General features: G+C 34.6%; 1 protein-coding gene and 1 pseudogene across 1 annotated transcript; both read right to left on the bottom strand.

The window, feature by feature from the left end:
• Positions 1 to 1,976: 1,976 nt before the first annotated feature.
• LOC104119383 (26S proteasome non-ATPase regulatory subunit 8 homolog A-like) lies at positions 1,977 to 8,021 on the bottom strand. Its single transcript, XM_009630872.4, has 6 exons — positions 7,830 to 8,021; positions 6,469 to 6,547; positions 5,443 to 5,545; positions 4,678 to 4,941; positions 3,690 to 3,801; positions 1,977 to 2,281 (listed from the first exon to the last, which is right to left on the bottom strand). Exons 1-6 carry the CDS (start codon positions 7,932 to 7,934, stop codon positions 2,141 to 2,143), a joined length of 804 nt encoding a protein of 267 aa, XP_009629167.1. The 5' UTR covers positions 7,935 to 8,021; the 3' UTR covers positions 1,977 to 2,140.
• LOC117273226 (U6 spliceosomal RNA) lies at positions 6,239 to 6,331 on the bottom strand (annotated as a pseudogene).
• Positions 8,022 to 23,217: the final 15,196 nt, after the last annotated feature.

The following is a 23,217-nucleotide window of genomic DNA, read 5'->3' as shown; positions in this document are numbered from 1 at the left end:
AATATAAGAACTAATTTTGACATTGTTTCAAGGTTTCACAACTAAACGTTAGACTTGCATTCAAGGCATTAAAGTTAAAAATGAAAAACTGCTACTACTTTTTAATTTGAAGAAAAGAACTACTATTATTGGTTCTTCCATTTATTTTTTTGGTACTATTGTTATTCTAAAAGTAAAGTTAGATGAGAAATTAGAGTTAAAATAAGCCAATATAAGACTAATATGAAGGAATTAATTTCTACTCCTTCTGTCTCAAATTATTTATCGAAATTTTTAAACATAGATATTTCAAATTATTTGTTATTTCAGAAGTTCAAGACAAAAGTAATTATTTTTTTTTCATTTTATCTCAAGCAGTAATTATTCTTGCAGATGGAGATGACACATAAATAAAGTAAATGAAATAAAGAGATATTATATTAAAGACACAAATAAAGGTAAATAGTCAAAAATTCATTCTAATTAATTTGAAACAGATGGAATATTTATTAGTAATCAAGAGTCTTTAAATAGATAGAAAGATGATGAATTATTTTGTGTTATGAGACATTTAGTTTAACAACAAAAACTTAACTTTAACCAAACAAATAATTGGTCAAGGTCAGAAATTTCATCATATGGTGAAGGATACAATTACAGATTATTAGTACATAAGTTGCACTAATCAATAAACTCACGAAGTTTACTAGCAAACTTAATAGTTTTGGTTAGTGGAATAGTATTTTCTAAAAGTTGAAGGCAGTCAACGTTATTAGTAATTGAGATTAAAAGAAACAGAAAAGAAAATTTCTAACTCACAAAATAAAAATTCTGTATCAAAATTATTCAAAGTTGCAAGTCGAAAGCTATATTTTTCTAAATATAAAAGGACTAATAACAAATAACATTAGATCTTTGTTTAATATTAATTACTATGTATATATTGTCTTCGTCCACAACTAAAATATATACATGAGTTTATCTATCTATCTTTTTTTAATATGAAAAATATGTCATGTAAATTAAAATACAGAAAATAATATTTATATAAATTTTTAAAAATTGAACACTCATTGATATATATACGCGCAAAGCGCGTACCCTAAAGCTAGTCCCGGCAATCTACAATATTTCCTTGTTAAATAAGTCAAGTTTCTTTTTGGATTAATTTCACGTTATCTTCTTAGTGTTGCAATATTGACTTATTTGGTTAGTGATTATATTACACTTAAATACGAAATCGACCACGACTCTTATTAGTAGCTCAATTTATTGACCGCTTAAACTTTCACCTTGTTGGTAAGATGCTTATTATTCTTTAAGAATGATACTATTAAATTTAAACACTTTTTAGCAAAATTTTGTTCATTGCTTCTTTTCTAATTTTCTAAAACAAATTAAGGTTATGACATCAATTATATGATCTTATTTGGAGTCGCATTATTCATTAACCAAAAACCTAGTTTAACTATGGTTTTGACTTTTGGGGTTGCCTTATCACATACTTCATCCTGTCATTTACTAAAACACATTCTCAAAAATAATTACCATACTGCAATTGCAGCACTCCTCTCAATCTACTCCTAATCCTACTATTCCCGTTAAAAAACAAGATTAACTGGCTTTGTTCCTTGTGCAAGAACCAAATGAACCACATTACTAGTCCTGGGTTTTTTCATTTCCTTCTTTTGGTTGATACCTGACTAAGTCCTCATCTTAATGCCTGGATTTAGTCGACCACAAATACAACGATTATAATTCTTCTCGAAAACTTAGGAAAATGATGCAAATTACGAAAAGGAAAAACACACATCACACAGAGATGTTGCAGTGACCCAGGGCCGTATACTGAGAGCAACAAATATATGCAGACACTGAAACCTCCTAATGAAGCAGGCAAAGTGTTTTTCACTAAAAGTGGAATGAAATAAGCAACAGATTAAATATATCTGACTTTAAATGCAGATTAAACACAAAAAAGAAAGTTGCACAATCAGTTTAAGATACAAAAACTGGTCCCCGTAACACATCCTTTTCATTATCATTAGCTCGGAATGAAGGTTAAAGGCAATGAATTCAACCAGAGCAACGAAATGTCAACTACTAAGAGTTGAATATATGAAATGTTGAAGTGACAAAAGGAACAGAGAGGCATATCCTCTCAGACAATTCGCTCCAACTCCCTTGCATAGCTGAGTGTTTGAGTGATGAGCTGAAGGGATGGTATTTCCTTACAAGGCACAGAATCTTTTACTTTTTGGAAGACGATAAACCCATTTTTGATCTCCCACTCAGGATGCTCCTGCACAGCACCCTCTGATCAGATAATTTCAAGAAAAGGAAAACAAGCAGTGCTCATATTGATCAGCCTTACAGGCAAAGAAATGGTTAAACTAGTTTAAAAAGCAGACTAGTGAGATATTAACATTAACAGAGAAGGATTCTAAGGCAAATACACAACTTGAAGGCGCCATTTATCTACCGGTAGCTACACATCCAGAATATAAATATCTGATTAAAGAAGCATGGGGCACCCAGCTTTTATTGCTTTGGTACTCAAAAAGGAAGGATCAGTGCATCACCAATATCAAATATTTAACGCTTATTATCTTAGTAAATGCAACACCACTATCAAGCTACTATACTACAAAATGCTGAATAGTATTGTTTCTCGACTCCAACGCTTTTGTGGTAGCGAGACAGAGTCTGAATGTAGCCTTATTCAATAGTCAACAGTTACTAAGGTGTGCAGTATATAATTCAAGCCAGACTTCCAAAAAGTCAATAATATTCTTTGATCCCAGTTAAGCACAAACTGGATTTGGGATATAGGTGGACCAACGGATAAGAATGTGCATCCCTACAGTGAAACTATCCACACTTGGTAATGATAGGCCTTTTATGGTATAAGAGGTTCAAGGCAAGAGGATACCTTTATCCCTGTGCATTTCACAGTTGTCCTTGAAGGATTGAGTAGGATAAGAAGGCCAAGGATAGGGGCTATCAGTGGCTTAAAGGAGAAGAGTGGTGGGGACGAACACACAGAAACTTAAGAAATACTCTGCTTCGATTCCAACTTCCAAGCAAATCCTAAAATGAGGTTTGATCTTTAGATTATGAAAACTATTTTTCATTGAGGGGTGATTATATCGAGAGTTCATCACAGTTTATGGTTGCAAAGTTAGTCAGTTCCCAACAACCATTTGGGGATGCCATTGTGGGCACGATAAAAAGGTATTTTTGTCGTAATATTAAAATACTTTAAAAAGGATTAGCATGATTGCAGAAGCAGTACTCATCAGAGGGGTATACTTATCCAACGTACTTCATCTACTCTCAATCTACTAGCTGTCCTAGCTCCTTGTACACCACTTATTGCAGACATAATGGAGATGCAATACCAAAGGTATTTTGTGCTGGGCAAGAGAGCTATGAAAAAATTCCATTGCATACATTGGTTAACTGTTACTTCTCCAACTTTTTTTTTGTGGGTGCGTGGGGGTGGGGTGGGGTGTGTGTGTGGGGGGGGGGGGGGTTACACGAGAGCATTCAGCAGGCTTGAGGATGGTTCGTGGGTTGGAAAGGGGAGATGATGGAGATTTGGACAAGCTTAGCCAATGAGATCTTCTTGCAAGCTATTTTAACAAAATTTGTTTCAATTACCAAAAAACTAAAGAACGGAGAGAGGGAGAAAAGGGGACACAGCTTACCTCCCTAACATATTCAAGAAGTTCTTGATCCGAGGAGAACAGCAACATTTGCCGAGCATCACTAGTTGAAAGACGATCATAAGCTTTCTCGCTGCATCCAGCTATCTCATCCCTACGAATGACAGGAGGAGTTGCACCATTTCAATCTAAAGACTAACATGTAACATGGCAATACATTTGGGTACAATAGGATTTATAAGGTGATTGGTTATTAATACACATTCAGAACACAGATATGCATATACTTTTGATGAGCACACACACACACACACACACATATGTATATATAAATGGGATTTTAGGAGGCTTTAATATGGTTGTACATTCAATATATCCAACTTCAAGCAGCCAGACTAACCGCTTTCTATTTGGTTTAAAACAAACTAGGCTTAAACCAGTTACTGTACCTTACTATAGGTAAAAATAAAACTGCAGAAACAAAATGTATGAATGTGTGTGCGCGCCTGCTTGCATGCTTATCCCCAATAATATATAATTTCAAATAAATAAAATAAATATCAGTGAAATTATCAATTAATGACAGTAAGTTATAGATGTAATCAGAATTTCAATTCAGGCGGATTTCTTTTTCTCAACTTAGGATTTTCATTTTAACTAAGTAGTGCAAGGAATAAGGAAAATCAGGGAGGAGGAGAAAGATGAATTTCTATACATAATTAAGAGTCATATATTTCTAACTTTCTTTATGTTCCTTGGAATTGAATAATTTCTTCAGAAAGTATTTCTCGTAGATCTAATTAATCCTTGAAAGATCTCACTTCATTAATCAAGCAATAAGTGACCTCTCTAACATGATTGCAGCTACGCCAATGAACATATAAAATATTAAGCTTAGGCAACAGTCCAACAAAATGTTCTCCCAAAAACTTCCAATCACCAGAGAGAGCAAAATTGCAGTCAGTATCTACAGCCTGTTCTGCCAAGTGCTACTATTAGTATAGAATATGGGTGGAATGAATTAATTTACCTCACAGTCTTTGCAAGCAGATCCATGAAATAAGCATAGGTTGCATCTGGCACGGTCTGCCTTGCACTCAACACCCGGTGGTAGGCCCCTTCCATGAAGGATTGCTCCAATTCAACAGCATGCTTTATACATGGATTGTCCAAAGCACTTTGAGAAAGCAACTCAAGTTCAGTGTGGAATTCAGCAATTCTATTTTGTACAAGGAGTCTCAGAAGGTTGAGACCTAAGATTGGGTATTCCTGCGGGGAAGGTGGAAGACGACCACTGCATCATCACAAGAAAGAGAAGACGATAAGCACCTTCTTCAGTTCAATTGCTATGCATCTATAAAACAGACCCAACCAGCAGGTCTTAATATGACGACAAAAACAAAGATGTGACAAGAATAACTAGACCGCTACTAACATACACCAACCCAACTGTGCTCTAAGGCATTTTCCCCCCTTGTCCTAAAGCATATCCTAGTTGAAATCAGGGATTCAAACTAGCAGAAAAGCAATCTAAATATCTAACTCAGCCACCTCAGGTGATATTGTTAGTTTACAGATATGTATAGTGTAATCTTGTCCCACATTGGAAGAGGAGTAATATCTCCTTGTAGTGTATAGCTATAAATAGGGACCTCTTGTAGTGTATTTATGATCTAATATCATATAACATATTTTCACCCGTGCTTTCTCACAGATATATGTATTGCTCCCTTTTGTCAAACAAGCACAGAAGAATGAAATGGTATATGGATCTAAAACTTGACTACATAGATACCGTGCATCTGTGTAATAAGACTTTAGCTGAAAAAAGTCCCTCTCAAAAGCATCTTGGTCCTCCATCTTCACAGATAAAACAACCGCATGTTCGTAAATATCTCCTGTGAATTGTTATACCATCGAATTCTATTAGTTTAGACAATTGAGAAAACCATAAAATTTCACCAAGCTCCAAATACATGGCTGAACTCAAGTAAATCACTTAGTATTAGTAAGCCAACAACAATCTCAACAATAAGCAAGACAGAAGAGTATAACAAGCTGAAATCACAGGCAATCAAGTTTTGCAATGTATTCCCTAACATGACCTTGGTCACACTTCACTTAAATTAACATTTCCATCTGAGAAAGAAACATAGAATTCAACTTTTCAAACAATAGTTGGTCTTTGGTTAAATTATAACTACAAAGATAATGATACTAATAATAATCACAAGCAAACAACTTTCTGCCTTTCCTAGACTTCCAGACATGATCAGAAATAGTGATTCATTAAGCAAGGAGAAAAGCAGTCTACATTCAGACGGTCTCATGGAATACATGCCCTGCATACTTTTTTGAAAAAGGTAGCAGATTTCATATATATATGAAAGAACTCAAGCATGCCCTGCATGCTTGGAGGACATTTTCTATTTAATTTTAATAAAGTAATAACTGTAACAAATTGTTCGGAAACATTGCTGCTCCTTCTCCTAGTCTACTTTTTTAGTTTTCAAACGGTTGGACTACATAACATTACACTTTCAATTTAGAGCATATCACATAGTGGTGAAAGAACATCGAAAAAGGGAAGGAAAAAAAAAAACAAAATCGTGTCATCCTTGAGCAGGGGCCATGCTAATCTTCTATGTATCGTTCCAATTTTATCGGATGTCCCCGAAGGAGAATAACAGAACATTGTATCTCCAAAATAATGTACTTATAATCCATAGATACACAATCAACAACCAGCCACCAGCATCTTCAGAAGCAATTAGGCGAACATAATAAACAAAATAAGATAAAGAAGAGTGCAGAATATTACTTGCAATTGTCAACTCATGGATGGCATTAGGTGTTTCTTGGAATAGGGGAGGTAGGCTCTTGAATTCGGTCAACAGAACCTAAAACATCAATAAGAAAAATCAAAGTTAATGGGAAAAAATGTTTTCTAAAACTGATTTCAACAAGGTAAAGAAGTCCTTTATATTTTAAAAAACAACAATAACAAAGGTAAGAGAAGTCATTGCTAATATCTAGAATCGCACAAAAACAATATATATTTGGTACCTTATCTCCTCAATTGATTAACTATGCCCCAATCCTAAACTAGTCGAGGTTGGCTATTATGACTCCCCTATATAAATTCAGCTATGTTTGGTGCATCTCATTCCAAATACTCCATTCAGGATTTCCCTAAAACTAGAGGTTCTCTAAATCTCACACTTATCAGTGGATCAGTCTTTTGCCTAGAAGTGCTGGTTGTGTCCAGCTCGTGATGATGGACTAAGTTATCGAATATCTCTAAGCCACCATTTCTCCCTTTTTATATGTTCATTGGAAAATACGGGATAGAATGGACTGTGTAAGTTGATATGTCTCTCATTTGAAGCTCTTTTAGGTCCAAACATTCTATTTGATATATTGCTACCTAATCTCCTGGACACAATCATCAAAGCATAAACCCGAATATCATAATGAAGATTATCTTAACAGAAGATTATTTTTATAAGCAAGAAATTCTCTATGAGTTAGCTGGCCCACCCCTGTTGTGGCACAAGGTTCTGAAACTTGGGGTAGCATGTGCCCGTCTCTCTACTACCCTCCTACTTAAATACCAGGATTTAGGCCTCAGCATGGTTCAAACTCGTAATGTGCGCCTACCATACATTCGGGGCTATCATAAAGATACGTCTTCTAAGGCAACAGAATAGAAAGTGTTCAATAACAAGAGCTAAATTATGACAACTACTGCTAAGGTTTTGTATGAGTTTGAGCTGCAGCAGTGATATAGTCTACCTTGAGCTGAAAGATAACCTATTGCAAGTATCAAAATCGTTCCTAACAAAAGTGTCAAATTTCGCAATAAATGCAATCATAAAGAGAACATTTTTAAGGCAGCATAAGAGTAAAATCTAAAAATAGCACATTTTCATAAGATGAGTAATATTATTGCAAAAATAAAAGCTAGGATTTTAGACGAGTTTGAGTGCAAGCATCAAAATCGTTCCACATAAAATCGGCATTATATAATAATAATTATCACCATAAAGATAAGAATTTTAAGCTAATTGAAGAGAATATTTCCAATCATACTACATTTCAGAAATTGAGCAAAATTATGAACAAAAAAACTAGGGTTTTGAACGAGTTTAAGCAGTGGTAATGACTGATTGAAGCGATTACCTTGAGCTGAGAGAGTAGGGTAGTACAAGCGCCGAAATCGTTACGCACAAAAGCGGCTTTGAATCGCTCGAAAATTTGTGAAACTTCTCTTAGCTTTGGATCCATCTCTGATCGGAGCTTTTCGAGTGTAGATTTGGTTCTTCTGTAAAAGGATTCTCTTCTTTCTCTACAAGTAAACGGAAGAAGAGGAATGGACGATTTTTATGAGTATTTATAAAAGGGGCCTCATAGCCCACGGGAGAAGAGTTTGTGGGCTTTAAAGTTGGGCTGATCAATCTAATGGATATTGGGCCTAATAAGTTCTCCCCAGCAAAAAACATAAATAGACAAAATTTAAGAAAACATTTCACAAACGTAGTTGCAATAGGTATTTTATATACAAGGCAACTAAATAATTATATTCCTATCATAAAGCTTTAAACCCTTACCTACAATCACGCATCTGAAGTGTTCATTTCCTTAAATATAAACCAAAGGGTTTCAGTTTCCCATCTAATAATGAAATTATCAATAATTATGATTTTATTGGTACTTTCTCTCTATTTCAATTATAGTAACGTTTTAAATGGTGGTATAACTATATTTTATTGATAAATATGAATGCTTGTATAATAGTGCATATTTGGATGAATAAATGATATTTATAATATTTAGATATTATACATATTATATGATTTGTAGAATACATTAATATTTATTTAATAAGTATATTATGAAATATAAATTAAATATTATTAGTATAAAATATTATTTTATTTGGATATACATAGTATATAATTCTTTTTCTCAATATGATAAATATATACGATGTATATTCGGAATATTAAATTTTATAATATAAAATATACCACATATTTATTATATAAATATTATATATTTAGAGCATATTGTAGTTGTTTAAATATTATATAGTATTACTATTATATGTAAAGTATAAAAATGACTCATGAATGCTTCACATTTAAAGCCTTTCATTTTATTTAGTGATTGAATTTTGTGGAAGGGAGAGAAAACAGTGAAAAGGAAGAGAAAATCATGGCATAAAGGATTCTTAATTTTAGTATGACAGATTTATACTAAACAAATAACATAAATCTTTAAATTTATTATAGAAAGATATGATGAATCTGTAACTGTTATATTCAAATGTAATAGAATATAAAATTATTAAATAAAATTAAATGCGGTTATACAATATACGCTTTATAAATATTTAGTGAATTTAAGTTACATTACTTCATACATGCTTATAGATCTAAATGTTCAAACAATTAAAAAAAATTAAACTCCAAAAAAGTTGAATTTTTCATATTTTCATTACCATATAGATGAGAAAGAAACATTTAATAAGGAAGAAGGGAATAAAATAAATCCCTAATTTAGTGGGATCTCTTTATTTTCTTAACCTGCCAGTGTATGTGCACATTGTTACCAAACTAATTTATCTACTTATGAGAATTTACAGTAACGTCTACTTGTAGCAGTTTGAAGAAAACAAATACTCTTTGCAAAAAGAACGGTAAAGGGCCAAATATACCCATGTGCTTTCGAAAATGGTCTAAAAATACCACTCGTTATACTATTGAGTTATATATACCCTTTCCGTCATACTTTGGAACAAATATACCCTTATTTTGGATGGAGTGCCACGTGTCAGCACCAGATGAAAATGACCCATTTCCTTTTTTTACCCGATCCATTTTTAAAAACCCATCACCCGACCCGTTTTAAAATTTAGTTTTTTCAAAGCATATATTTAGTAAAATCTGATTTTTTTTTTTGTAAAAACTGAAGAAAAAAAAAAGAATTTGCAAAATATATATTTTAAGTCTTTTCAGTTTTTTTAAAGTATGTTTTTTGTAAAAACTGAAAAAAAATATTTTTTTAAAAAATACTTTAAAAACTGAAAAATATATATTCTGTAAAAACTGGAAAAAAAGGAATTTTCAAAATATATATATATTCAGTTTTTTCAGTTTTAAAGTATTTATTTTTGTAAAAACTGATTTGCAAAATATTTTTATTTTTTTAAAACTAATGCATATGTAGACCATTTTCGAAAGTATAGGGATATATTTGGCCCTTCGCCGCAAAAACAAATGCTACCGTACATTCTAGGCTCCATATGGTTATGAAATATCGGTGAACCTGAAGCAGCCTAATTGAAGTACTGACCAAGTAGCGCTTTCCATGAAATTCGTTTTTTGTTGGTGGTTCTATAGTTTCGACTTTTTTCGGATAAGGTGCAGACAACTCGAATACATGTATGTTATTTTCATGTGTCGCGTCATATAACTTCTCCTCATAAAAAATAGCATCTTCACCTTCGGAAATGGATGTCCATTTTTTACCTCCAAGCCAGGGGCGACCTAATGATATTTGGGGACTAAAGCCATACTTCATGAAATCTTCAGGGTTGTGTATGTACCAAATTGGTGTTGGCCACAACCACTACCAGTATTTAACGTTATCATTGTATCGCCAGACCTCTATACCTCTACTATCTAAGTCATAGAAATAAATGTCATAACCTCCCAACTTACCAATGGTTTGTTCATCTTGATTATTATCCGTAAAATAAATACGGTTTCCTTTGTAATATCCATGAGGAGTAAGATAACTAGATCCTATCGAAATGGATGTATTTAATCCTCAAAACAACACATTTTCACCTATATTTTCCACCTTATACCAACTTTGACTGCTAGATTCATACATATATAACTTGAAGCGGATTGTTTGATAATAGATATCCCAAACTCTCCCCAAAATATGAAATATCGGTGAACCTGGAGCAGCCCAATTGAAGTATCCAAGTAGCGCTTTCCATGAAATTCTTTTTTTGTTGGTGGTTCTTATTAAGATTAATTATTCACTTAGCTTAGCTTAGTCACTAGCTTAGTTATTGGAGCAGAGTTATTAGTGTTAGCTGTCAGTTAGTGGAACGTATTAGTTAAATGACAGTTGTAATAGCTTTAGTTAGGGGACTTCATTTTTCTTAACATTTTCGTTTTTGTATATAGTGGACTCTCCAATCAGATTTTAATTTTGAAGAGAAATGAAATTCTAGAAGCTTCACTCTCTCTCCTTCTTCATTCTCTTCACTGTAACCTCCCATGGCGTAGAAGTCCAGTTCTCATTACCATTAAAGCTTAGCCGAGGCTTAAGCTACTGTTACACTGACGAATTTAATATAGTATCAGAGCAAGGAGCATAAGTTTGGACTCGTCTCTCTGAATCTGTTAGTTCTAATTTCGTCAATCTCGATCTCAATCATATCGCACATATGCAAGTTCATTTTTCATCAATTTCAAGCTTCTCTGTTTCTGTAATAACTTGAAAATTGCTTCTAGATCTGTAATTATTGATTTCTAGTTCTCAATCACTTAGAAATTTCATACTGTACGAGATGACTATTGTCAAAGATGATGATCAATCTACACCGACCATGGCTGAACCGCTTAATCAGTCAAGTGTTGATATCAGTAGTCCCTTATATATGCATCCATCTGATAATCCCGGAGCAACGTTGGTTCCTGTTCCATTTGATGGTTTTGGATATCGATCATGGAGAATGGGTGTAATGCGAGCCTTATCAGTGAAAAATAAGCCGGGATTCATCAACGGGGAATGCAAGAGACCAGATCCAGGCTCATCAAAATTTTGACTATGGGAAAGATGCGATGACATGGTCACCTCATGGATTCTAAAATCCTTAACTAAGGAGACTGCAGATAGTGTTGAATATGTGACATATGCATTTGAATTGTGGAGAGAACTTGAAGATCCATATGATCAAACAAATGGAATAAAACCCTACCAGATCCAAAAGGAAATCAATGATCTATCCTAAGGAGCCCTCGATATCACTGGTTACTACACTAAAATGAAGAAGCTATGGGAGGAACTCAACACTTTGATTGTCAAATCTCATTGCACTTGTAAATGTACATGTGGAGCTAAGGAAAGCATGTACAAAGCTGAGCAGGATAAGAGGTTGATATAGTTTCTCATGGGATTGAATGAGACATACACTGTAGTTCGAGGCAGTATACTCATGATGAATCCTCTTCCTTCAATTGCCCAAGCCTTTTCGTTACTAATTCAAAAGGAAAGGCAGAGAGAAATCAAGCCAAATAATTATTTGGCTCTAGAGTCATCAGCTTTAAGTGCTAGCACAAATAGACCTGGTTCATTCAAGACAAACTAGTCTCATAGTAACAATCACAACAGCATAAACAAACCTTTTTGTGATTATTGTAAGAGACCAGGGCACATCAAGGAGAAATGTTATAAGCTTCATGGATATCCTCAAAGTTGCAGTCAGAATCAGAATCCAAATACAAATCACAATCAGACCTCCAACTTCAATCAAAATCCTGGACAAAGTTTCAACTACAATCACAATTTCAACAACAACCAGAATAATAGGTTCAATAGAGGAAATAGAGCAGTGACTAATGCATATGTAGCAACCACTGATACACAACCTGCTGAAACTGAGAAACATGATGCTCATGATAATACTCAGAATGTGAGTCTCACTCAAGAGTAATACAACCAGTTGGTGAGTCTACTGCAATAGTTTCAATCAGGAGGAGGAAGAGGCTGCACAACTAGTACTAATATTGCATCAGGAGCAGCAAACTTTGTAGGTATTATAGCTTGTACTTCCTCTATTGATTTTGGTAAACTGTCATGTGAGTGTATAAAAAACAAAGTTGACTCATGGATTATAGATTCAGGGGCATCAAATAACATGACCTTTAACAAATCCCTATTAACCAAGATAATAACCTTACCCTATCCTTTATTAGTTGTACTTCCGAATGGCTACAAGGTAAAGGTGACAGAAATTGGTAGTGTGATGCTCACTCCTAAGATAACCCTAGACAAATTGATGTTTTTCAAACACTGTTGCATACTGCAGGCCCCTTCAATGAAGAGGCCTCTGGTGATTGGTAGAGTCAAAGATGGGCTATACATCCTGTGCCCAAGCTGCCTGAGGAGCAACAGTGCAAGCCCTGCAGTAAAGACCACTAATGCCTTGTCTATTACTTCTACTTGTTGCACTTGTAACACATATTGTCCCTATCATTATACTATAAATAGGTCATTGCATGTCAACAAGTGTGTTTCCTCTTATCCAGTTATAAATAATCTATGTGAAAATACTGAAGAACAACTTTCCTTTACAAGTCCATCTTCTAAGATTCCTAGTATATGTTCTCATTTATGTACTAAAGGCAATATGGATGTATTGTGGCATAACAGACTTGGACATGTCCCCTTTACCAAAATGAGAAACATTACTACTATTCCTGTCAATTTCTCTCCCAAACAGCCCTTCAACTGCACCATTTGCCCAATGGCTAGACAAGAAAGACTGCAATTCCCTCATAAAACCAGTACAACCAACAGAATTTTTGAACTTCTACATGTTGATTTGTGTGGTCCATATCATGTTCCTACACATGATAGATACAAATACTTTATAACTATGATGGATGATTTTAGTAGATCTACTTGGACTCACCTTTTATCCAGCAAAAGTAATGCCCTTCAAACATTCAAAGGATTCATAAATCTAGTAGAAAACCAATTTGGTGTAACTATCAAATCCATAAGGTCAGACAATGGATTAGAGTTTACTAACACAGAAGCAAGAATGTTGTTTCAATCTAAAGGCATCATCCATCAAAGAACTTGTCCCTACACACCACAACAGAATGGTATAGTGGAAAGAAAACACAAATATCTTCTTGAAACAGCTAGAGCACTTCTCTTCCAATCCAAATTTCCCCTAAGATACTGGGGTGAATGTGTTCTTTGTGCCACATATATTATAAACAGATTGCCTTCTACTCCAACTAACAACCAAACTCCATATGAACTATTGTATAAAAGAAAGACAAAGTATTCTCACCTAAAGAGTTTTGGTTGCTTATGATACCCTACTGTACCAATACCACACAGGGACAATTTTGAACCTAGAACAACACCACATGTGTTTATTGGCTATCCTTTCAACACAAAGGGGTACAAAGTCTTGAGTCTAGCCACCAGAAAGATTCATATCTCTAGAGATGTAGTCTTCAATGAGTCCAACTTTTCTTTTGCAGTCAACATTAACAAATCTCCTTAGTCATATGTCCCTCATTCAATTCCCTTCATTGAGTCTCTATGTGAACAATCCTATGATAGTACAAATATTACACAACTATCTGAAGATTTCAATGATCAAAGGAGTCCTGATAGCACATCCAATCCTATGTCACCTATACATGTAGCTTCCCCATCACCTTCTGCAGTACCCTTTTCTTCATTACCTGATTCACCACAATATTGTCATACTGAACAGACCCATGTAGAACCTGTCCAACTGAGGCAATCTCAAAGAACTCATAAACCACCTATCTATTTGCAAGATTATGTACATTCCCTTTCTCACCTTAAAACAAATCATGTTACCCTAAATGCCTTATTCTCTATGAATCACCACATTACCTCTGATCTACTAACCTCTAACAGTCAGACTCTTGTGAGAAATGTTTGTCATGACAGGGAACCATCATCATATGAGGAGGCAGCCATTGATCCTACATGGCAAGCAGCAGTGACACATGAATTTGAAGCACTATATTCCAATCACACTTAGGACCTAGTAACTCTGCCACCTGGGAAGCAAGCAATAGGTTGCAAATGGGTTTACAAGGTGAAGCACAAAGCAGATGGCAGCATTGAAAGGTTCAAAGCCAGGCTGGTTGTTAAAGGCTACACTCAGCAGACAAGAATTGATTATACAGAAATATTCTCACCAGTGGTAAATATGACAACGGTGAGGGCTTTGATAGATACAGTAGTTAAGAAAGATTGGTTCATATCTCAATTAGATGTGAACAATGCTTTCCTCCATGAAAATCTCAATGAGGAGGTGTATATGCAGGTACCACCTGGGCTTGTTGTGGATAAACCAAGATTGATTTGTAAACTGATCAAATCTCTTTATGGCTTGAAACAAGCCAGTCGACAATGGTATGCAAAGTTGACTGAGGCATTGTGTTCAAATGGCTATATACATTCCATGTATGACTACTCACTTTTCTATAAAAGAAATGGAGAATCCTCAGTATATGTTGAAGTATATGTGGATGATGTACTACTCACTGGAACTGACCAATAGGAAATTGCACAACTCAAAGCATTTCTACATGAACAATTCAAGATCAAGGACTTGGGGCAGCTGCACTACTTCACGGTATTGGAGATTATGTGTAAAGATGATGGGGTTATTATATCTCAAAGGAAGTTTGTACTAGACCTGTTAAAAGAATACAATTATTTGGATTACAAGCCTTGTTCTTCACCCTTGGATTTCACTATAAAGCTGAAGGCTAGAGAAGGCACAATCCTACAAGATCCTACCTATTATAGAAAGCTAGTAGGTAAATTGATTTTTCTAACTAATACCAGATTGGACATTGCATATAGTGTCCAACACTTGAGCCAGTTTATGCAGGAACCTAGAGAACCTCATCTGAAAGCAGCATTTCATCTGCTCAGATATTTGAGAAATGACCCTACTTTGGGAATTTTCATGTCAAAGGATGGAGATCACACAGTTAAAGCCTATTGTGATTTTGATTGGACAGCCTGCCCAGATTCTAGGAGGTCCATTACAGGTTATTTATTGCTACTGGACAACAATCCTATCAGCTAGAAATCTAAGAAACAAGAGACTATATCTTTATCCTCTGCAGAAGCAGAGTATAGAGCTCTGAGGAAAGTAGTAGGGGAACTAGTATGGTTGAGCAGACTATTTGAAGAATTGACTTTTCCTTTTTCCTTGCCTATCTCAGTATTCTGTGACAGTCAATCTGTACTGCACATTGCAAAGAATCCAGTATTTCACGAAAGGACCAAGCATATAGAAGTGGATTGCCATTTTGTGCGTGATCAATTACAAGCATGCCTAATTTCTCTCCACCACATCCGAACAGACAATCAGCTTGCAGATGTTTTGACTAAATCCTTGACTGGGATCAAGCATAGTGCTACATTAGGCAAGTTGGTTGTGTTCACCACACCTCCAACTTGGGGGGGGGGGTTAAGATTAATTATTCACTTAGCTTAGCTTAGTCCCTACCTTAATTATTAGAGCAGAATTATTAGTGTTAGCTATCAGTTAGTGGAACGTATTAGTTAAATGACAAATGTAATAGCTTTAGTTAATGGACTTTATTTTTCTTAACATTTTTCGTTTTTGTATATAGTGGACTCTCCACTCAGATTTTAATTTTGAAGAGAAATGAAATTCTAGAAGCTTCACTCTCTCTCCTTCTTCATTCTCTTCACTGTAACCTCCCATGGCGTAGAAGTCCAGTTCTCATCACCATTAAAGCTTAGCTGAGGCTTAAGCTACTGTTACACTAACGAATTTAATAGTTCTATAGTTTCGACTTTTTTCGGATAAGGTGCAGACAACTCGAATACATGTACGTTATTTTCATGTGTCACATCATATAACTTCTCCTCATAAAAAATAACATCTTCTTATCCTGTCTGACCTTCGGAAATGGATGTCCATTTTTTACCTCCAAGTTTGCAGTAGGCCAATATCTAAGATGAACACCATAGATGGCAACGACCATAAAATTACCTTTGTTTGAGGTAGGACAACTCTCCTTTCATGTATGCTAATAAGAAACTTTTGATATTTTTCGTCTGTATTGTTACGAGGCAACAACATCCATGACTCAAACTTTTTTACTAGAAATAGCTGGTAATATTGACCTCCATAAAGTACAAACACATCAGAACCGGACGTTACGTTGGTACTCGGTTGAGTTAAGCATCGGGTGCCCGTCGCGGCCCTATGGTTTGGGTCTTGACAAATAGAACCCTTGAATTATTTGCTATGTGAATTTCATGTATAGGCAATGTGACAAGTGCCTATACTTTGTCAAATTAATTGTTTGCTTAATTATTTAAACATCTTAAATTATTTTAAGATACAAATTAATTATTATAATAATTGTTTCTCTTCTATTCCTTGTCAAATATTAATTCTTGAATTCCTGTAATATTTCTTACATGCTTATTTAATTTATGTGTCTTAATTGCTACTTGACATTTAGCATATTAAATATTAAACTGCCTATTTTTTCCCTGATTTCTATAATTAATTGCTACTTGTCATTGTTTGTTTCATAAATAAATTATAATTATTGTATGCCTTGATGCTTAATAGTTTCTCATTGAACATGGTATTTATTGGAGTATTTTCATTACATTTAAGAGTTGTTAAAATATATGGAAGGATTGAGTTGCACGCCGCAACGAAAATGAAAATAAATATATTGGGGGATCGGGTTGCACGCCGCAACAGATTTATTTAAAGTTTATATTGGGGGATCGGGTTGCACGCCGCAATAGATTTATTCTAAGTTTATATTGTTGGAGCGTTATATTGTTGGAGCGGGTTGCACGCCGCAATGGAAATAAGTTGAGGGATTAAGACTGCTGAATTGACTTCAATTATTGATATTATTTACCGGTCTTACTACTATTCATGTTGTTGTTGTTGTTATTATTATTTTATTATTATTATTATTATTATTATTATTATTATTATTATTATTATTGTGTACGGGTTAATGTAAGCGACCTGCCTTATCCTCGTCACTACTTCGTCGAGGTTAGGCTCGACACTTATAGAGTACATGAGGTCGGTTGTACTCATACTACACTCTGCACTTCTTGTGCAGATTTCAGAGTTGGTCCCATCGGCGTACCATAGACTTGCTCGGATTTCAGCTACCAGAGGAGACTTGAGGTATAACTGCACAACGTTCACAGTTCTGAAGTCCCCGTCTACTTTATTTTAGTTGTGTATTTTCTTTCAGACAACTTTATTTTTTTTCAAACCCTTATTTGTATTATTCTAGAAGCTCGTGAACTTGTAACTCTAGTTCTGGGATGGTATTTAGATATCACGTTTATTATGGATTATTCACTTTATTTCAGACTTTATTTCCGTATTTGTTTCTTTTTTATTAATTAATTTAAAATTGTGTTAAAATGGCTAAAATAGCAAGTGAAATGTTAGGCGCCATCACGGTCCCGAAGGTGGGAATTTCGGGTCTTGACAATTACTCAATCGAATAAGGAACACAAGTAAAACTAATTAAACAAGTCCTTGAAATATAAATCTTTCACATATAATTATTTCGAATAAATACCTTCTGAATATATTTCTTTCAAATAAATATATTTCGAATATAAAAATCTTTCAAATAAATATCTTTCGAATATACTTCTTTCAAATAAATATCTTTCGAATATAATTCTTTCAAATAAATATCTTTAGAATATACTTTTTTCAAATAAATATCTTTCGAATATACTTATTTCAAATAAATGTCTTTTGAATATAAATTCTTTCAAATAAATATCTTTCGAATATACTTCTTTCAAATAAATCTCTTTCGAATATACTTCTTTCAAATAAATGTCTTTTGAATATAAATTCTTTCAAATAAAAGTCATAGTGTGACACCTCATTTCATAATCATAAACACGGGTCTTAGCGTACTTTCATATTTTCGTAACACGGGTCCCAACCCACTTTCATGTTTCCACGGCACCTCCTACCCATATTTCTATCAAAACTGCACGGACAACTCACGTGCCAATAATAAAAATTATCATATTTTATGAGGCACCTTGTGCCCACATTTTATATTTGTTGCGGCGTGCAACCCGATCCCATATAACATTAATCATACCTGTTGCGGCGTGCAACCCGATCCCATATAACATAATCTTCCTCGCGATAGCCACATGCTCACGTTTCAACATAGATCAGACTATCATCAAGTTTACCGAAACAACAAGACAATTTGCACAAGATATAAGAATAAACACAAGAAAAATCACAACATCACATGAAAATTACCAACGCAATAACCCCACATCATCACATAAAAATTACCAACATAATAACCCCACATCATCACATATCATCCCTAACAATAAATACCCTTATCTCTCATATAGCCACCCTTATCACTCCTATAATAGCCTCCCTTATCCCTCCGTCCTGACAATATTAATAGCCACCCTTATCGCTCCTATAGCCACCCTTATCGCTCTGTATAATAGCCACCCTTATCACTCCGCTCAGACAATATCCCAACACACATAATTACAGTAAAATGCCACCCTTATGTCCTCATAATAATAAATATGGAGGGGCACTCCGAGGTCTGCGGACGCTGACAAATATACCTTGAAATCTCCGCGTACAGTCCAGCTCACTAGTATCCGTGTAACGATCTGACTTGTCATTTTAAGAATCAACACCTTGTTCATAGTTCATAGGCTTGAATTTGGGTTTTGCGATTAGTAGGATCAAGGTAGTTTTGATGTTGTTGTGTGCGATTTGAGACCTTGAGTAAGTCCGTATTATGTTATGAGACTTGTTGGTGAGTTTTGGGGTAGTTTCGGACAACTTTTAGGCCCTTTGGAACTGCTGCTAATTGGTCTCGGAAGTGTGCTATGCGATCGGGGAGGTCTGGGACTCAATCGCGAAGAGTAACGTGCAGTCCAGGCTTTGTGAATCGTGATCACGGAAGGAAAGGCCGTGATCACGTAAAAGGAAATTCTGTTGCACTAACCCAACTTTGGAAGCTTATATCTTGCAATCTATAAGAAATTTGGAGAGGATCCAAAAATGAAAGTTGTGGCCCTTTGTGTCTAACTTTCTAAAACTCAAACTATTTGGCATTTGGAGTTGTGTACAAAATGTTAAGGTTGATATACTACAGGCTATCTGGAAAGAGTTTGGAAATCGCAAAGAAGAAATTTTTGCTGCATAGGACTGACTTTGGAAGCTTATATCTCGCAATCTATAAGGAATTGGGAGATGATCAAAACATGAATGTTGTATCCCGTGATGTTTAGTTTTCATAAATTTAAACCATTTGACATTTGGAGTTCTGTAAAAAAGGTTATGGCTATTAAACTACATGTTGTCTGAGAAGAGTTTGGGAAGAGTTAATAGAATTTGTTCATCGCGATCGCAAGACAATGGCCGCGATCGCATAGAGTAAAATTTTTCTGGAAAACTTTTGTGCTTCGCGATCGCAAATCAATTTCTGTGATCGCGAAGGGTAAATCCCTGGACATAACATATATTTGGGGGTTTGGTCATTTTATTCATTTCTGGAATTTGGGAGCTCGGTTTTGGGCGATTCTGGATGATTTTTTCATGAGCTTGATTGGTGTAAGTATTATATATCCGAAAGTAATTATATTTCATGATTTTATGGTTATTTTCACAAATTATTAGTGAATCAAATTGAAGAAATTGGGATTTTTACAAAATCTTTCAAAAACAAAAATTTAAGATTTGGAAATCTATTCGTTATCGAAATTTGGTAAAATTGGTTTGGTTGAACTCGTATCGAAATTGGTATTTGGATTTCGTAAAAAAATTATCGGATTCCGAGAGGCGGGCACTGCTTTGACTTTTGGTTGAATTTTTAAGTCGATATTTTATTATCCGAAATTATTTTTCGATGAATTTTAATGAAGTTATACAATTAATTTGGATAGATTTGAGTTGTCCGGAGGTCAATTCAAGCAAGAAGGATATTTTGGAATATCGGCCAACTTCAAAAAGGTAAGTATCTTGCCTAACCTTGAGTGGGGTAATTACCCCTTAGGACTTTGAGTCTTATGTGAAAATTATGTGATTGAAAGCCGTGCACGCAAGGTGACGAGTACGTACTTGGTTTATATGTGCAAATTAAATCAGTTAAAATTCATAGACACCCTTATGTATTAGATTGCAAAATTGTTGGAACTTAGTAAATCCTTGATTTGTCATGCCTCATTCCTTGTTTGTCGAGTTTATATTTTATATGATAATTTGGGGTGATTGCTACTTGGATTTTTATGTGAATTACGTGTGTTTGATGATTTGATACTTCTTGGAATTAAATTCATTATGGATTTTTCATCTGCAAATAATTATTAAATAAGTTTAAATTTAGGCGTTAATATATTTATCAAAATTTGGATTTAAGAAGGTGTTGTCCTATGTTGAGTTACTTTTCCATCTCTGTTGTTGTTTTTGAGGTGTTATATACGTTGTGTGGAGCCTTGGGCTATTTGTTGTGAAATTAATTGATTTTGTTATATCTTTGGAATTTGTTGTTACCATTGGGCAATTTGTGCTATGAAATGATTGTGTTGTGTTGTCGTTATAATGTTCCGTGTGAATTGTTGTGTGATTTGAGCTGGGCGTCATCACGGTCTATAGGAGAATTTGGATCGTGACAATACTAAAATAAAAATGTGAAAGGAGAAGCAATAGTGATAATTGGAGTGTGTACACATCTTGATTACAAGTAATATTTTGAAAATAACTCTGGCCATGTTGGAACGCTTATGGACAATTAAAAAAACTGACCATAATTGATTTGGTTTTAACTAAAAACGTCAAACCGAAACCAAACCAACCCGATAGTACATTTATACAATTTTTAAAATGATTTTATACATATAAATATTTATTCTAATGTAATTTATAAATATTTCTCAAACTTTTTTACAGTTTTATCTTTTAATGTATTATTTCAAGTTTGGACTTAACATTCTTGGATGGTAAATAAAATTTATAGTCCATGAATGTAGTAACTCAAACAAAGTACAAATCAAAACTAATGCTAACAAAAAAATTCAATTCAACACTAGGAATGACGATAGTATTGGATATCTATTTTTTAGTTTTACACTTGTTTATAATGAACATTCGTAACTTAGTTTATATTTTTCTTTGGCGCTTAGTTATGTAACTAATAGTACTTATTAGCTATACTTATTTTAGCATGACCTAGATAGTATTTTTAGATTATGTTAATTTTTATTATGGCTTATTAATTAGCGATATTTTCTTTATGCAATTGTATTATCATTGTTAATGATAATAAAATAACTCTGGCCATGTTGGAACGCTCATGCATGAAAATTATGGCAAAGTAATGAGTATTGATCACTAGGCCATTTCATATGGACCTACAAAAATCCAGGCCAATCGGAGTCCGTAAAAGAAATCTATAAAATCAGCAGGTACTAATACACATGAAAAAGTGGATATAATCATAATTTCATGTTACATGACCACTAAATGCCATAAAATGAACTCGAAAGTCATGTCGAAATAATGAGTATTGATCACTAGGCCGCTTCCTATGGACCTACGAAATTTTAGGCAGAGTCCATAAAAAATATTCTACAAAATCATCATATTCTAATGCACATGAAACATAGATACAATCATAAATCTGTGTTAAATGATCTCGAAACGCCATAAAATGAACCCGAAAGTCATGGTGAAATAATGAATATTGTTTACTAGGTTGTTTCCTATAGACCTACGAAATTTCAAGCCAATTGGTGTCACGACTCGGAATTAATTCCCACCCTCAGGATCATGATGACGCCTAATATTTCACTTGCCAGGTAAGCTGTAATGACCCGACCGGTTGTTTTGAGCAATTTCACTTGCTCGGTAGTTTGGGGCATGAGTAACTCCGTATGATGTATTATGAATTGTGTGAATCGTCAGTTTTGGTTTTTTAGGTTATTCGGAATTGATTTGGAAGAGTAAATTTCATTGTTGAAGCTTTAAGTTGGAAGACTTGACCAAGTTTGACTTTTGTGAATTTGATCCTGGAGCAAAGTTTTGATGGTTCCGTTAGGTCCGGATGGAAATTTTGGACTCGGGCGTATGCCCGGATTTTCATTTGGATGTTCCTAGAAGGTTTCGGCGCTAATTGGCGAAAGTTGAAAATTTGAAGGTTTGGAAAGTTTATAAGTTTGACCGAGAGTTGACGTTGATGATATCGGGTTCAGATTGTGGTTCCTAAAATTTAAATAGCTTCGTTATGTCATTTGGGACTTGTGTGCAAAATTTGGGTTCACTCCGGGTGCACGAGTTTTGGAAGTTGAAAATTCAAAGTTCATTAAGTTTGAATTGAAATGTGATTCATCATTTTGATGTTGTAATCTATTATTTGAGGCCTCGAGTAGGTCCATGTTATGTAATGGGACTTGATGGTATAATTGGACGGGGTCCCGAGTGGCCCGGATGAGTTTTAGATGAGGTTCAAATCATTTTCGTTCATGTTGAATTGCTGAAGAGGAGCTAGTTCTTGTGTTGCGCACCTGCGATTGGTTTTTCGCATGTGCGGTGACCGTTGAAGCGAAGGAATTGGCGCATATATGAAGAAGGCTAGGCTGTGGAAATATTGCAGAATCAGAGTAGGAAGCTCACCTTCATGTGCGTAGAAGCGTGATCATTGGCGCACAAGCGGAGTTC

The sequence above is a fragment of the Nicotiana tomentosiformis genome, chromosome 8 (genome assembly GCF_000390325.3).
Source record: "Nicotiana tomentosiformis chromosome 8, ASM39032v3, whole genome shotgun sequence".
NCBI classification, from domain to species: domain Eukaryota; kingdom Viridiplantae; phylum Streptophyta; class Magnoliopsida; order Solanales; family Solanaceae; genus Nicotiana; species Nicotiana tomentosiformis.
This window is presented reverse-complemented; position numbering and strand designations above follow the sequence as displayed.